The sequence below is a fragment of the Ursus arctos genome, unplaced genomic scaffold (assembly GCF_023065955.2).
Source record: "Ursus arctos isolate Adak ecotype North America unplaced genomic scaffold, UrsArc2.0 scaffold_6, whole genome shotgun sequence".
In the NCBI taxonomy this organism is placed as follows: Eukaryota; Metazoa; Chordata; class Mammalia; order Carnivora; family Ursidae; genus Ursus; species Ursus arctos.
The window spans coordinates 7,106,285-7,123,294 of NW_026623078.1; the positions used below are offsets into that span (position 1 = coordinate 7,106,285).

Genomic DNA, 17,010 nt, shown 5'->3' on the forward strand with positions numbered 1-17,010 from the left:
ATGACCAATAGGTACATAAAAAGGTACTCCACATCACTAATCATCAGGGAAATGCAAATCAAAATCACAAAAGATACTTTGCACTTGAAAAAATGGCTAGCATCAAAAAGACAAAAAAAGTGTTGGTGTGTATGTAAAAGAAAAGGGAGCCCTGGTTCGTTGTTGGTGGCAATGCAAACTAATACAGCCGCTGTAAAAAAACAGTATAAAGATTCCTCAAAAAATAAAAAAATAGAAATATAATACAATCTGGCAATTTCACTTCTGGGTATAAATCTCAAGAAAACGAAATCACCATGTAGAAGAGATACCTGTACCCCCATGTTTAATGCAGCATTATTCACTAGCCAAGATATGGAAACAACCTAAATGTCCATCTACAAATGAATGGATAAAGATGCAGTCATATATACGATGGAATATTATTCAGCCATCAGAAAGAAGGAAATCCTGCCATTAATGACAACACAAGTGGACCTTGAGGGTGTTACTCTAAGTGAAACAAGTCAAACAAATACTATATCACTTATATGTAGAATCTCAAAAATCTGAATTCATAGAAACAGAAAACAGATTGGTGGTTGCCAGGGGCTGTGAGGTAGGGGAAATGGGAAGACGTTTGTCTAAGGATACAAACTTCGAGTTATAAGATGAAAACATTTTGGGGATCTAATGTACATCATGATAATTATTCTCAACAACACTGTATTACATAATTAAAGTTGCTAAGAGAGTAACTCTTCAATGTTCTCATCAAAGAGATAAGGAATAATTATATGAGCCGAGGCAGTTGTTAGCTCATGTTATGGTGGTAATCACTTCACAATACGTGAGTGTATCGAATCAGTACATTTTATACCTTAAACTTACATATTGTTGCTATATATTATACGCCAACTATAGCTCAATAAATGCAGGGGGAAATATTTAAAGAAAGAAGACTACAAAGAAGTACAGATGCTATACAAAGAAGAAATGGGGATAGCAGGAGTGGACAAAGAAAGAGGCCATCTCCCTAGCTGACACTACTCCAGCACACCAGCCACCTTGCTTTTCTCCTGATACACCACTGCACATATTCCTAGTATTAGCTGTTCCTTCTGCCTGAAATCTCTTGATATCCTCTTGGTTTGTTCCCTCACTTTTCCAAGCACATGCTCAAATGTTGCTATCTCTGTTGGGCTTTCCTTAAAACTCTATTTAAAATTACAATTCCTGCCCTATTTCTGGTCCACTCCACTTTCACACTTCATTATTCTCAAACAACAACAAAAAATTATAATGCACTTACTGATTTGATCTTTTGTTGCTTTCCCTACCCCACTGTATTGTTCTATGTAGTAAGAACTTACTCTATTTTGTTTGCCTGGATATATTCCCAATGCATGTTAAGTACTTGACAAATAGTTGTTAAATAACTCCATACTAGTGTTAGCACTTAAAATGTCATTTTTCTAACTAATATGATAAAATTGTGACTGAAATGTCCCTAAACAACAAATTTAAGAACTAATATTGATGGGGAAAGAATTTTCTCTTTCTTCAATATAGAAATAGGGAATCCAGTGGTGTATCTTCATATTGTAGCTATTACAACAAGCTCTATTACTATTTAATTATTCCCCAGGAACCTTTTGCAATGCCTGGTGAGAAAATGTGTTAAGAGAAGGTAAGAACCCAGTTCTGCAATGCACTAATCCTCAGGGAATAGCAGGGCTTGGAATTTCACTGTAAATAAATAAAGTTAAAAAACACTCTTATCTATTGAACAAATACTTTAAAAATGTCATGGGAGAGGGTTCCAAATCTCAAAAGACTACGATGCAAAGAAATAAATACAGACAATACCTTCTTCACCTAGGCTTAATCTTAACCATAAGTATGAGCTTTGCACCTAGGGGGGAAAAAATCTAAAATTCACTCTGCACAATTCATGGCAGATTACAAACTGGATTCTCCAATTCTTCAGAAGTCCCTCACATGCTTTTCACTCTGGGGGGTAATATTTTATTCCCCCTCTCTGACCTTTCTTCTTGACACATATCCAAGGAGCGAGTTAAAACTTTGCATGCCCTATTACAAATGCTGATTTTCTCCATAAATGGATTTACTGGCAAGTGCTTTCTTCTTGCTCTGAAAATGTAAATATCTGAGTAGAATAAAATTCAGACAGAAAAGTTCGAAAATATTAATTTTTCTCTTGTTTGCCCAACTCCAGGGAAATATATTTATCTGGCCTCCTTATCCCTTTAAAATACAGATAAGTATTGTTTACAGCAAGAAGCCTGGGGATTTTGTGTAAATGTATGTAACTAAAAATTTACTAGAGATGGTTAAATGATGAATTTTGTTGCTTGTTTAACAGAGAAAATATAACAAACCTCCAATTCCACTGATATTATATGTAACTCATACATTGCTCTCAGTTTTACTAATTTAATATGCCTTGGTTTTATGTGAAACAACTTCCTTTAATGACAAAACCATTCAGCATCTGTATGCTGTTTCTTGCATTTGTAGGATCTTCTTTGGATTATGACTTAATACAATTAGTATTCCCAAGAAATACTGTAACAGGAGACACAAACAGGGTGATTACTGATGCTGATTTGATATACCACTGTTACTGTATACCACTGTCAGTCAAAAAATTAATTAAGATAGCTTAGAAAAGGATACCAATATGTTAGGTCACAGTCCAGAATAAAAAGGACAAAAATAAATGGTTTTAAAAATTCAGTCGAAAGAGTTATGAAGAAAACCACTAAGACCTGTTAGGCATGTAAGTGAGCCTTTTCTTCCATAAAAGAATGCAGCAGAATAATTTGTGGGCATTCCATAGATTAGAGTATTTTAGAAACTTAAGAATATCAATTGTCTCTTACATTAATATTAATATTATGCTTTTCTCTCTTTGTTTCTGTATATTTTGTCCTCACTATACATAATTAAGTACAATTTAAATGTAGTTAACTTAAAGCCACTCTACTTTTTACTTCTAGTGAATGGCCAAGATTCAGTAGTTCCACACCTTGCTGTCTCTATGTAAGATGACATTTAATTCTTTCTCAGATACAACAACCTCAGCTGAGAACATAAAAAAATCATTCAGGATAAAAATCATAAATAATTTTTTTTTAATCTTACTATACAATAAAAACAGATCAAGGGAGAATCTTTGTCTGCCAGGACAGAGGAAAAACAAAAACTCTTGTATCTGGAGAAATGCTAGTACATGGTTTCCACTGCCACCTGATATGATACGACTGCTATGGGAAACAAACTGACTGAACTGCCAGGTTGCATTCAGACTTGATACAGTCTACATAGTGCCATGGGCAATGAGTATACATAAACAGTGGTCCTTCCACCTTAGATGCCAAATGTGATAGCCAAGAGTAGGTTTCTAAGGAAATAAGACATACAGATTTTAACTGTGATTCAATAACAAAAAACTAGGGGTAATTTTAGGTGCCAAAGCGTAAGGCTCTTCCCCATGCTGTGGGGATGAATCCAACAGGCTGGATAAAGAGAAAGCATTTTTTACACAGCAAACATGTCTGGTCATATAATGAACTATCTAATGAACCAGAGAACTATTTTAGTCATCACTTTATAATACCATAAACAAGCACAAAAAGGAGTATTCCCTGTGCCCTTCCACTGTATCTCAGTGAGACAGAACTTTTTGAAATGTCTTTATATAAGTAGTACTTCATTTGATGTTCTTATCAATATTACTAATTATGACAAATTAATTTTACATTATACTTTAGAAAGAAATTTCAATTTTCTACTCCTAATCTGTAATCCAGTATCTTGACCTAGTTTAATGATTGCCCCACACCATGTTTTTATTTATATTATTATTTACATCTTATCAAAATGAAATCATACTCTTGGAAAACAAGTTATGATGATGACAGCTTTGTTGCTTTAACAGAAACCTCACTGTTTGTTACTTTATCAAAAAAAAAAAAAAAAGAATTTCGTGTTTTCAGGAAGAACCAGCATACTCCGTTAAAGTGCAGGAACCAAGTCATCATGTCTTCCAAACCAATGAATGCGCCCAGCACAGAAACCACCAACTCCGTTAGCCACTTCATCCTCATGGGCTTTCCCTCAAGCCCAGAAATGCAGCTCCTCTACTTTGGGCTCTTCTCAGTAGTCCACATCTTGACTCTGATGGGGAATACGGCCATTGTCTATGCTGTGCTGTAGGACCAGCATCTTCACACCCCCATGTACATATTCTTGGGCAATTTCTCTCTCCTAGAAATATGTTATGTCACCACGACCGTCCCTAATATGTTGGCCAATTTCCTGTCCACAAGCAAGACTATCTCCTTTGTGAGCTGTTTCACACAGTTCTACTTCTTCTCTTTTGGGTGTGATGAGGGCTTCTTCCTTTGCATCATGGCCTTTGACAGGTACCTTGCCATCCGTCGTCCTCTACATTACCCACGCATCATGACTAAACAGTTGTACACCGGCCTTGTCATCTTTGGATGGTCAGGTGGGCTCATCCTCTTCCTAACTCCAGTTGTTCTCATTTCACAGTTGCCCTTCTGCAGCCCAAATACCATCAACCATTTTTTGTGTGATCCTGTCCCTCTGATGATGCTGTCTTGTTCTGAAGACACTATCACTCAGCTCATTTACTCTACTTTCAATGCTTTTTTCATGATTGGCACCTTCCTCTTTATTCTTTGCTCCTATGCTCTGGTGATTCTGACTGTGCTGTGGATGCCCTCACGGGCTGGCAAGCACAAGGTTTTCTCTACTTGTGCTTCTCATTTGGCAGTTGTCGTCCTGTTTTATGGCTCCATTATGGTGATGTATATTTGTCCTGGATCAGGACACCCAGTGAAAATTCAAAAATTCATTATCTTATTTTATTCTGTGATAACACCCCTCTGCAGTCCTTTAATATATAGCCTCAGGAACAAGGAGATGAAGACTGCCTTAAGGAAAGTCTTTGGGACTGAAATACCTGCCTATAAAATATAAATCAGAAGTCAGAGAGAGCCAAGATCCACCACAACCTATCTTAATAAGATATGAGGCAAGATAATTTTCTATAGAATTCAATAATTTTTGTTAGGGAACTGTTACAATAAAGCCCACCATCATCTTAAATATCCCTCACTGCATGACGGGTTAGTTTTCTTTAATGAATAAAACTGTCTTAGTCTCTTCAACAAATGGTGTTGGGAAAACTGGACAACCACATGCAGAAGAATGGAATCGACCACTTTCTTACAACATACACAAACATAAACTCAAAATGGATGAAGGACCATATCAGATAAAGGGCTAGAATCCAAAATCTATAAAGAACTTAACCAAACTCAACACCTGAAGAACAAATAATCCAATCAAGAAATGGGCAGAAGACATGAACAGACATTTCTGCAAAGAAGACATCCAAATGTCCAATAGACACATGAAAATATGCTCCACATCACTTGTCATCATGGAAATACAAATCAAAACCACACTGAGATACCACCTCATACCAGTCAGAATGTCTAAAATTAACAACTCAGGAAACAACAGATGTTGGTGAGGTTGCAGAGAAAGGGGAACCCTCCTACACTGTTGGTGGGAATGCAAACTGGTACAGCCACTCTGGAAGACAGGATGGGAGTTCGCCAAAAAGAAGACACTTGTGATGAGCACTAAGTGTTATATGTAAGTAATGAATCATTACATTCTACTCCAGAAACCAATTTTCATATATTTTAACTCACAAAATTTAAATTAAAAAAGAACAAAAATAAATAAAAATAAAATAAGGGACACCTGTTTGGATCAGTAAGTTAAGCACCTGCCTTTCATTCAGGTCTGTTTCCCAGGGTCCTAGGATCAAGTCCTGCATCAGGTTCCTTTTTCAGTGGGGAGACTGCTTCTTCCTCTGCCTGCTTCTCCCTCTGCTTGTGCTTTCTCTTTCTGTCTCTGACAAATAAATATAATCTTTAAAAAAATAAATAAATAAAAATAAAAAAGTCTAACCAACACTAGACTTGCAACAAAAGGAGTTAAATCCTGGCTAATGTTTGGCCCTTTATATTTAGCATCTATCTTAATCCTATTGGAGATAGACAATAGTCACAAAATTCCTTTTTTATTTTTATGAGCTAATTTTTTATAAATTTTTTATTATGTTATGTTAGTCACCATACAGTACACCCTTAGTTTTTGATATAGTGTTCCATGATTCATTATTTGCATATAATACCCAGTGCTCCATGAAATACATGCCATCCTTAATACCCTTCATTGGCCTATACCAATCCCCCACCCCCGTCCCCTCTGAAGCCCTCGGTTTGTTTCCCAGAGTCCATTGTCTCTCGTGGTTCATTCCACCTTCTCTTTACCCTCCTTCGTTCTTCCCTTCCTTCTCCTACTGATCCCCCTGCTATTCCTTATGTCCTATAAATGAGTAAAACCATATGATAATTGTATTTCTCTGCTTGACATATTTCACTTAGCATAATCTCCTCCAGTCCCGTCCATGTTGCTGCAAATGTTGGGTAATTGTTCTTTCTTATGGCTGAGTAATATTTCATTGTATATATGGACCACATCTTCTTAATCCATTCATCTGTTGAAGGGTATCTTGGCTCCTTCCACAATTTAGCTATTGTGGACAATGCTTCTATGAACATTGGGGTGCATATGGCCCTTCTCTTCACTACATCTGTATCTTTGGGGTAAATGCCCAGTAGTGCAATTCCTGGATCATAGAGTAGCTCTATTTTTAACTTTTTAAGGGACCTCCACACTGTTTTCCAAAGTGGCTGTACCAACTCACATTCCCACCAACACTGTAAGAGGGATCCCCTTTCTCCACATCCTCTACAACATTTGTTGTTTCTAGCCTTGTCCATTTTGGCCATTCTAACTGGTGTAAGGTGGTATCTCAATGTGGTTTTGATTTGAATTTCCCTGATGGCTAATGATGTTGAACATTTTTTCATGAGTCTGTTAGTCATTTGTATGTCTTCATTGGAAAAGTGCCTGTTCATATCTTCTGCCCATTTTCTGATTTGATTATTTGTTTCTCATGTATTGAGTCTGAGAAGTTCTTTGTAGATCTTGGATACCAGTCTTTTATCTATAGTGTCACTTGCAAATATCTTCTCACATTCTGTGGGCTGCCTCTTAGATTTTTTGACTGTTTCCTTGGCTGTGCAGAAGCTTTTTATTTTGACGAAGTCCCACAAGTTCATTTTTTCTTTTGATTCTCTTGCCTGTGAAGATGTGTTATGAAAAAAGTTGCTGTGACCGATGTCAAAGAGGTCACAGCCTATGTTCTCCTATAAGATTTTGATGGATTCCTGTCTCACATCAAGGTCCTTCATCCATTTGGAGTTTTTCTTTGTGTATGGTGTGAGAGAGTGGTCAAGTTTCATTCTTTTGCATATAGCTATCCAATTTTCCCAGCATCATTTATTGAAGAGACTGTCTTTTTTCCACTGGATGGTTTTTCCTGCTTTGTCAAAGATTAGTTGCTCATAGAGCCGAGGGTCCATTTCTGGGTTCTCTATTCTGTTCCATTGGTCTAGGTGTCTGTTTTTGTGCCAATACCATGTTGTGTTTGTGATCACAGCTTTATAGTATAGCTTGAAATCCGGCAACGTGATGTCCCCAGCTTTGTTTTACCTTTTCAACAATTCCTTGGTGATTCAGGGCCTTTTCTGGTTCCACACAAATTTAAGGGCTGTTTGTTCCAGCTCTTTGAAAAATGTCATTGGTATTTTGATCGGGATAGCATTGAAAGTGTACATTGCTCTGGGTAGCATAGAAATTTTAACTATGTTTATTCTTCCTATCCATGAGCATGGAATATTTTTCCATCTTTATGTGTCTTCTTCAATGTCTTTCAAGAGTGATCTGTAGTTTCCAGAGTACAGATCCTTTACCTCTCTGGTTAAGTTAATTCTGAGATATCGTAAGATTTTTGCTGCTATTGTAAATGGAATAGATTCACTAATTTCTCTTTCTTCAGTCTCATTGTTCATGTACAGAAATGAAACTGATTTCTGTGCATTGATTTTGTATCCTGCCACATCACTGAATTGCTCTATAAGTTCTAGTAATTTGGGGGTGGAGTCTTTTGGGTTTTCAATATAGAGTATCATGTCATCTGCAAAGAGGGACAGCTTGACTTCTTTGTCCATTTGAATAACTTTTATCCCTTTTTGTTGTCTCATTGCTGTTGCAAGGACTTCTAATACTATGTTGAATAATATTGGCAAGAACGGGCATACTTGTGGTGTTCCTGATCTTAAGGGAAAGGCTCTCAGCTTTTCCCCATTGAGACAGATATTTGCTGTAGGCTTTTCATAGATGGTTTTTATGAAATTGAGGAATTTACCCTCTATCCCTACACTCTGAAGGGTTTTAATCAGGATAGAATGCTGTATTTTGTCAAATGCTTTTTCTGTATCAATTGAGAGGATCATATGGTTCTTGTGTCTTTTCTTATTGATGTGATCTATCACACTGATCGATTTGCAAATATTGCACCACCCTTGCATCCCAGGGATGAATCCCACTTGGTCATGATGGATAATTCTTTTAATGTACTGTTGGATTCTATTAGCAAGGATCTTGTTGAGAATTTCGGCATCCATATTCATCAGGGATATAGGTCTATAATTCTCCTTTTTGATGGGGTCTTTGCTTGGTTTGGGGATCAAGGTAATACTGGCCTCATAGAATGAGTTTGGTAGTTTTCCTTCTGTTTCTATTTTTTGAAATAGCTTCAGGGAGAATAAGTATTATTTCTTCTTTGAATGTCAGGTAGAATTCCCCAGGGAATCCATCAGGCCCTGTACTCTTGTTTTTGGGGAGGTTTTTGATCACTGGATGAATCTCTTCATGATTAATTGGTCTGTTTAAATAATAAATTTCTTCCTGTTTCAGACTTGATAGTTTATAGGTTTCCAGGAAAGCATCCATTTCTTCCAGGTTGTTGAATTTATTGGCATAAAGCTGTTGATAAAAGTTTCTAATGATCCTTCCTATTTCATTGGTGTTGGTTGTGATCTCTCCCCTTTCATTCATAATTTTATTAATTTGAGTCTTTTCTTTATTCTTTTGAGTAAGCCTGGCCAGTGGCTTATCAATCTTATTTATTCTTTCAATGAACTAACTTCTAGGTTTCTTGATCTGCTCTACTGTGCTCCTGATTTCTAATTCACTGATCTCTGTTCTAAACTTGATCACCTGCCTTCTCGTGCATGAGTTAGTCCTGTTCTTCTGTTTTAGCTCCAGCTTCTTAAGGTGAGAATATAAAAACTGCATTTTAGATTTTTCTATTCTTTTGAGTGAGGCTTGGATGGCTATGTATTTTCCCCTTAAGACTGCCTTTGCAGTGTCCCATGGGTTTTGGACCAATGTGTTATCATTCTCATTGGTTTCCAAAAATTGCTTAATCTCATTTTTAATTCCCTGGTTTACCCAATCATTCTTGAGCAGGATGGTTCTTAGTTTCCAAGTGTTGGAGATCCTTCCAAAATTTTCCTTGTGATTGAGTTCCAATTTCAAAGCATAGTGGTCTGAGGATATGCAGGGAATAATCTCAGTCTTTTGGTATTGGTTGAGACCTGTTTTGTAACCCAGTATATGGTCTATTCTGGAGAAAGTTCCATGTGCATTTGAAAAGAATGAGTATTCTGTTGTTCTGGGGTGTAGTGTTCTGTATATATCTATGAGGTATATCATTCAAAGCTCTTGTTTTTTTGTTGATTCTCTGCTTAGGTGATCTGTCTATTGCTGAGAGTGGAGTGTTGAGGTCCCCTACTATTAATGTATTATTATCTATATGTCTCTTTATTCTGGTTAAGAGTTGGCTTGTGTATCTAGCTGCTCCTCTGTTGGAGGCATAGATATTTATAATTGTCATATCTACTTGTTGGATACATCCTTTAAGAATAATACAGTTTCCTTTTGTTTCTCTAACTACAGTCTTTAGTTTAAAATCTAATCTGTCTGGTATGAGAATTGCTACCCCAGCTTTCTTTTGAGGTCCATTGGCATGAAAAATGGTTTTCCATCTCTTCACTTTCAGTTTGGATGTATCTTTAGGTTCAAAATGAGTCTCCTGTAGACAGCATATGGATGGGTCATGTCTTTTTTTCCAACTTGTAACCCTGTGGCGTTTTATAGGAACATTTAGGCCATTCACATTGAGAGTGATTATTGAGAGAGATGATTTTAATGTCATGTTGCCTGTGAAATCTTTGTTTCTATAGATTGTAAATTTCTGTTCTATATCACTCTTGGGGCCTTTTTACTTTTATAGAACCCCCCTTAATATTTCTTGTAGGGCTGGCTTGTCACATATTCTTTCAGTTTCTGCCAGTCTTGGAAGGTCCTTGTCTCTCCCTCAATTCTGAATGACAGCCTTGCTGGATAAAGGATCCTTGGCTGCATGTTTTTCTCAGTTAGAGCTCTGAATATGCCTTGCTAACCTTTCCTGGCTTGCCAGGTCTCTGTAGACAGGTCTGACATTATTCTGATGTTCCTCCCTCTGTAGGTTAGGATTCTCTTTCCCCTGGTTGCTTTCAAGATTGTATCCTTGGATCTAATATTTGCAAATTGCACTATCATGTGATGTGGTGTAGGTCTGTCGTCATTGATCTTGGGAGGGGTCCTCACTGCCTCTTGGACACGAATGCTTGCTTCCTTGCCAGATTAGAGAAGTTCTCAGCTACAATTCATTCAAATATCTCTTCTAGACCTCTCTTTTTCTCCACCCCCTCTGGGATGCTGATGATTCTGACATTGGAACGTTTCTATGAGTCAGTAATCTCCTGTAATCTATATTCTTGCAGTTGGATTTTTTGTTCCAAGTTTCTGTTTTTTCCTTCTTTTCTATCATCCCATCTTCCAATTCACTGATTTGTTCTTCTGCCTCATTTACCCTGGCCATCAGAGCATCCAGTTTAGATGGCGTTTGATTCATAGCATTTTTAATTTCTGCCTGATTCACTCTCATTTCTGCCCTTAGTGATTCTATATTCTCGTTAATATTTTCGTTAATATTTTCTTTTTTTAAGATTTATTTATTTATTTGACAGAGAGAGACAGCCAGTGAGAGAGGGAACACAAGCAGGGGGAGTAGGAGAGGAAGAAGCAGGCTCCTAACAGAGGAGCCTGATGTGGGGCTCGATTCCGGAATGCCAAGATCATTCCAGAGCCAAGTGCAGACGCTTAATGACTGCACCACCCAGGCACCCCAACGTTAATATTTTTTTCAAGCCTACACATCATCTTTTTCTTTTCTCCAAAATGTATTTTATATTTAAAAATTTAAATTCAGTTAATTAACATAGAGTGTATTACTAGTTTCAGAGGTAGAGGTCAGTGATTCATCAGTCTTCTTTTTTTTTTTTTTTTGGCTTTTGTGTCTTTTTTTAAATAATAATATTTCTGTATTATATTATGTTAGTCACTATACAGTACATCCCTGGTTTTTGATGTAAAGTTCCATGATTCATTAGTTGTGTATAACACCCAGTGCACCATGCAATACGTGCCCTCCTTACTACCCATCACCAGCCTGTCCCATTCCCCCACCCCCTCCCCTCTGAAGCCCTCAGTTTGTTTCCCAGAGTCCACCAAGCCTACACATCATCTTGACCATTGTTACTCTGAACTCCATTTCTGACAATATGGTTATATCCACATCCATCAGTTCTTTGGCAGAGGCCACAGTCTCTGTCTCCTTTCTTTGCTGAAGATTCCTCCTACTCGTCATTCTGATGAAGAGAGGTTGCAGGGATGCACAGAGCCCAAATTATTGACCAGGACCCAGGCAGTCTGCACTTTTTTTATAGGGACCTTAGGGGTGTCAGCTTCTTGGTTTTTCAGACTGCCTTCTGGGGGAGGGGCCTGCCACACTGATACTCAGGCAACCCTGTTTGGGTAGAGTTGCCTGGTCCCCTGTGAGGGGGGGTGGGGATGGGCACAATGGGAACCGGTATATATGGGCTTTTGTTCTCCAGTGGCTTTCCCTGGTGGTTTTCTGTGACTCTTCTGAGAGAGCAGCAGTGGCCATATCCTAGCTTCTGTCTCAGGACAGAGAGATCGCAGTCCACTCTCCACTGAGCTCTCATGGCCACTTTAACTCTGTTTCTGTCAGTGCTGCTAAAAACCCTACAGCGTCCTGGGTTGTGCACTCCACAGCCACTCTCCCAGCCTCGCTTCCAGGGCTGGCACGTCTCTGTCCTTCATGCTTCTAACACCGCCAGCCACTCCCGATTCCCGTGCATGCTCCCAAGCTCCCTGTTTCAGTATGGTTCAAGCGTGCTCTGGAGCGCCGGTTTTCAGTCTTGTTGCACACGTGCTCCTGAGCTCCCGGTCTCAGTCTAGCTTTCTCCTGGGTGCTGGTCCACAAGTCTGGCCTGCTCCCCAGTGCAGGTGGCTACTGCTTCCGGACAGCCGAGCGCAGCGGCTCCCTCTGCCTTCCGTTTATCTTCCGATATCTGTGCACAGATTCACAGCCCCTGTTCGTACCTCAATACTCAGCACTGGTGATGTTTGTTTGCAGAGATCCAGATATATCTTCCTATATCTCTGGCTGATTTTGTGGGTGTTCAGGATGGTCTGGTAGATATCCAGCTCGATTCAGGGGACCTGCTGAATAAAGGTCCCCTAATCCTCTGCCATTTTTTTTGACTCCCTGTCACAAAATTCCTAATTCTTATTTTGAGTTTTCTCTGATCTACTACTTAACACTCACCTAAGGCTATTAGTTTATTTTGTTAAAATCCTTAGAGTGAAAGCATGCATCATTCTTTGGAGTTAGAGTGATAAGATCACACCAGCAAGGTTGGACTTTCTCCTACAGAAATCCTTCCTTTTAGTCAGTAACTATCAGTGGAGGAGAATTTGTTGATAGTGTTAATCCCTAAACAAGTTTATGACCTATGTTACACCCTTACAGATTGCTCCAATTCTGAAATACATAGTGGATTTACACTTCTTAAGAAATTCGGTTATGTAAGAGGAGCTCAGTTTTCTTAAAAGTTTTTTTTTTTTTTACATTAAGCAGATAATTTTTTAAAATTTTTATTTAAATTCAATTTAGTTAACATACAGTGTATTAGTTTCAGGGGTAGAATTTAGTGATTCATCAGTTGCATATAATACTCAGTTCTCATTACATCCAGCACCCTCCTTAATGCCTATCACACAATTACCCTATCCCCCCTCTAGCAACTCTGTTTGTTTCCTACAGTTCAGAGTATCTTATGGTTTCCTCTGTTTTCCTCTTATTTTTCCATCCCTTCCCCTATGTTCATCTGTTTTGTTTCTTAAATTCCACATGAGTGCAATAATGATATTAGTCTTTCTCTGACTGACTTATTTCGCTTAGCAGAATACCTTCTAGCTACATCCATGTCACTGCAAATGGCAAGATTTCATTTTTTTTGATGGCTGAGTAATAGTCCATTGTATATATATACCACATCTTTATCCATTCATCATTAATTGACTGTTTTTAGAACCATATCCTATTTCAGTATTTTTGTTGTGTGGTGTATTTAAGTATTATCCAAAATGCCCCTCAAGATCATATCTTCTTTAAAAATACATAATCGCAACTTTTGATTTGAATATACATTTTATTTTAACCATTAGCCATCTATTTTTTTCAAGTCTAACTCCCTAAAATGTAATAAAAGGCAATAGGGAAATAAGACGCAACTTACGGAGCTACATTTATAGCCTTCAGAGTCATCCTTTTCACAAAGTGAAGTGTGACTGTAACTGGACATCCTTCAGGAAAGAACCAAGGATTTGAGGTTATCTGGACTTAGAGGGGCAGGATTTCTGTGGGTTTCATAACAAAAGAGAGGTTTTGTTTGTTCTATTTCACAGAAGCAAAGTGAACTGAGTGGCTGAGCAGATGCCTGGACAAATTACTGATAAAAAAGAAAAAAAAAACCCTTAATAGAACTTACTCTAAAATATCTTTAATGTAGGTATAAGATGCTAATATTGTTCTGATTATTTTAATTATGATTCCCTCTGGGTGCTCATAGTTTATTCATTCTATGGTCATCAATATTTCTTAGTAGGTTGGGAAAAGAAATGAAACTGTGTGGTAATGAATAAAATGTGCTGTTGATTCTTTCTAAAGGTGTGTGGTTTCTGCGTTTGTAACCATCTTTCAGGTAACAATTAACAAGGCTCTTTACATATCAGACTTCCCATATCCCAGGAAAACTTTCACCTGATATTTCAGGTTGCTGCCACTTATGGAATGAAATCCAACTTAATTAGTAACTTTTGCTGAATTCAGGATTTTATAAATTAAGAATACTTTGATAACAAAATTTATTTTTTTTCCAGATTTATCTAGTTTAAGAGATGAACTATTTATAAGGATACAAATAAAAGTCTATCCTACTCAACAGGTGATTTCTGGTCTTCATAATTTCCCCTCACTCCCCTCAACCACTATCAAAAAATTACATATTTTTCAAACCACATAATAAATTCTTACCTCTTCAAATACTGAGGATAGCCTTTCAGCCCACTTCATTTATTTCAATAATACTCACTATTTGACCATTTGTCAGCTGTTAGTCACAGAGATAAATCACTTGTAAATATTATCTCCAAATTTTCCAAAATATTTTTCAAGGAATAATCCATGTGCAGTTAATAGAAAAGGGTGGGGAGGGGTCTGCTCAATTAAAAAAAAAAAGTCCTAGGGGCACCTGGGTGGCTCAGTCAGTTAAGCATCCAACTCCTGATTTCAGCTCAGGTCATGATATCAGGGTATGAGTTCAAGCCCTGTGTTGGGCTCTGTGCTGGGCATGGAGCCTTAAGATTCTCTCTCTCCATGGGGCGCCTGGGTGGCTCAGCTGGTTAAGCATCTGCCTTCCACTCAGGTCACGATTCCAGGGTTCTGGGATCAAGCCCAGGGTCCTGGATAGAGCCCTGCATCTAGCTTCCTGCTCGGTGGGGAGCCTGCTTCTCCCTCTGCCCCTCCCCCTACTCATGCTTGCATGTGTGCTCTGTCTCTCTGAAATAAATAAAATCTGTAAAAGAAAAAAATTATACTCTCTCTCCTTCTGCCCCGCCCCCCAAAAAAGTCCTATAATTAAATAAAGCAAGTAATAGGTTACACCAAATTAAGCCTATTCATGAAGACTTCAAGAACATTATAAGCATTATGAATCACCAAAATAAATATTTTTGGATGGAGCTTTATCCAATTTTGACAGGATAACTTCCTTTTCCCCAAAATCACCTTATTAAGACTATTCCACTGAATATATTTTGGGAATAGTCACCTTATCTATTATATACAACAACCCTATGGACTTGTTATTATCCATGACATGTTTTTAAAAATTGGAAAACTGCAAATGAAAAGATATATCATGCTCAAGGAAAAGAAGAATTAATATTGTTAAAATATCCATACTATCCAAAGCAATCTACAAATTCAGTATAATTCCTATCAAAATATCAGCAGCATTTTTCACAACACTTGAAGAAATAATCCTAAAATTTGTATGGAATCACAAAAGACCTTGGATAGCCAAAGCAATCTTGAAAAAGTGGTATCCCAACCCCAGATTTCAAAATATACTACAAAGCTATAGTATAATACTGGCACAAAACCTGACACTAGATGAATGGAACAAAATAAATAGTCCAGAAATAAAGCCCATACTTATGTGGTCAATTAATCTACGACAAAGGAGGCATGAATATACAGTGAGGAAAAGAATGGTGTTGGAGAAACTGGACAACTACATGCAAAAGAACAAAACTGGACCACTTTCTTATACCATATCCAAAATAAACTCAAAATGGATTAAAGACCTAAAGTGTGACCTAAAACCATAAAACTCCTAAAGGAAAACATAAGCATTAATTTATTGGAATCAGCCTTAGCAACATATTTAAGGATGTATCTCCTGAGGCAAGGAAAACAAAAGCAAAAATAAACTATGGTACTGGACTAAAATAAAAAGCTCATGGACTGCAAAGGAAACCCTCAGCAAAGCAGAAAGGCAACCTAGTCAACTGAAGAAGATATTTGCAAATGATAGTTCAATAAGGAGTTAATAAACAAAATATATAAAGAACTCATACAACTCAACACCCCAAAAAAATCCAATTTAAAAATGGACATAAGACCTGAGCAGACATTTTTCCAAGGAAGACATACAGATGTCCAATAGACACATGAAAAGATGCTCAGCATCAGTCATCATTAGGGAAATGCAAATCAAAACCAAAATTAGAGAAGAAAGGGATAAAGAAAGGGGGGTAGCCAGAGGGGGAATGAAGCATGAGAGATTATGGACTTTGAGAAACAAACTGAGGGCTTCAGAGGGGAGGGGGTGGGGGAATGAGATAGGCTGGTGATGGGTAGTAAGGAGGGCACGTATTGCATGGTGCACTGGGTGTTATACGCAACTAATGAATCATTGAACTTTACATCAAAAACCAGGGGTGTACTGTACGGTGACTAACATAATATAATAAAAAATATTATTATAATAAAAAAAAACAAAATTAGATTTCACCTTATACCTGTCAGAATGGCTAAAATCAAAAACAGATAAAATAACAAGTGTTGGTAAGGATATGGAGCAAAGAACCCTCCTACACTGTTGGTAGAGATGTACATTAGTACAGGCACTGTGAAAAATTGTGTGTAGTTTCTTCGGAAAGTTAATAAGAGAAATACCATACTATCCAGTAATTCTACTACTGGGTATTTACACAAAGAAATGAAAAATGCTAATTCAAAAAGATATATGCACTCCTATGTTAACTGCAGCATTATTTATAATAGCCAAGATATGGAAGCAACTTAAGTGTCCATCGATAGACAAATGGATAAGGAAGATGTGGTATGTATAAACAATGGAGTATTATGCAGCCATATAAAAAGAGCGAGATCACACCATTTCTGACAATGTGGATGGACCTAGAGGGTATTATACTAAAATAAGTCAGAAT

General features: G+C 37.5%; 1 protein-coding gene across 1 annotated transcript; it reads left to right on the forward strand.

Moving 5' to 3' along the window:
- The first annotated feature begins 4,242 nt into the window (after positions 1-4,242).
- LOC113249082 (olfactory receptor 11H6-like) lies at positions 4,243-5,010 on the forward strand. The gene has a single exon (XM_026490636.3). It carries the CDS (start codon positions 4,243-4,245, stop codon positions 5,008-5,010), a length of 768 nt encoding a protein of 255 aa, XP_026346421.2.
- Positions 5,011-17,010: the final 12,000 nt, after the last annotated feature.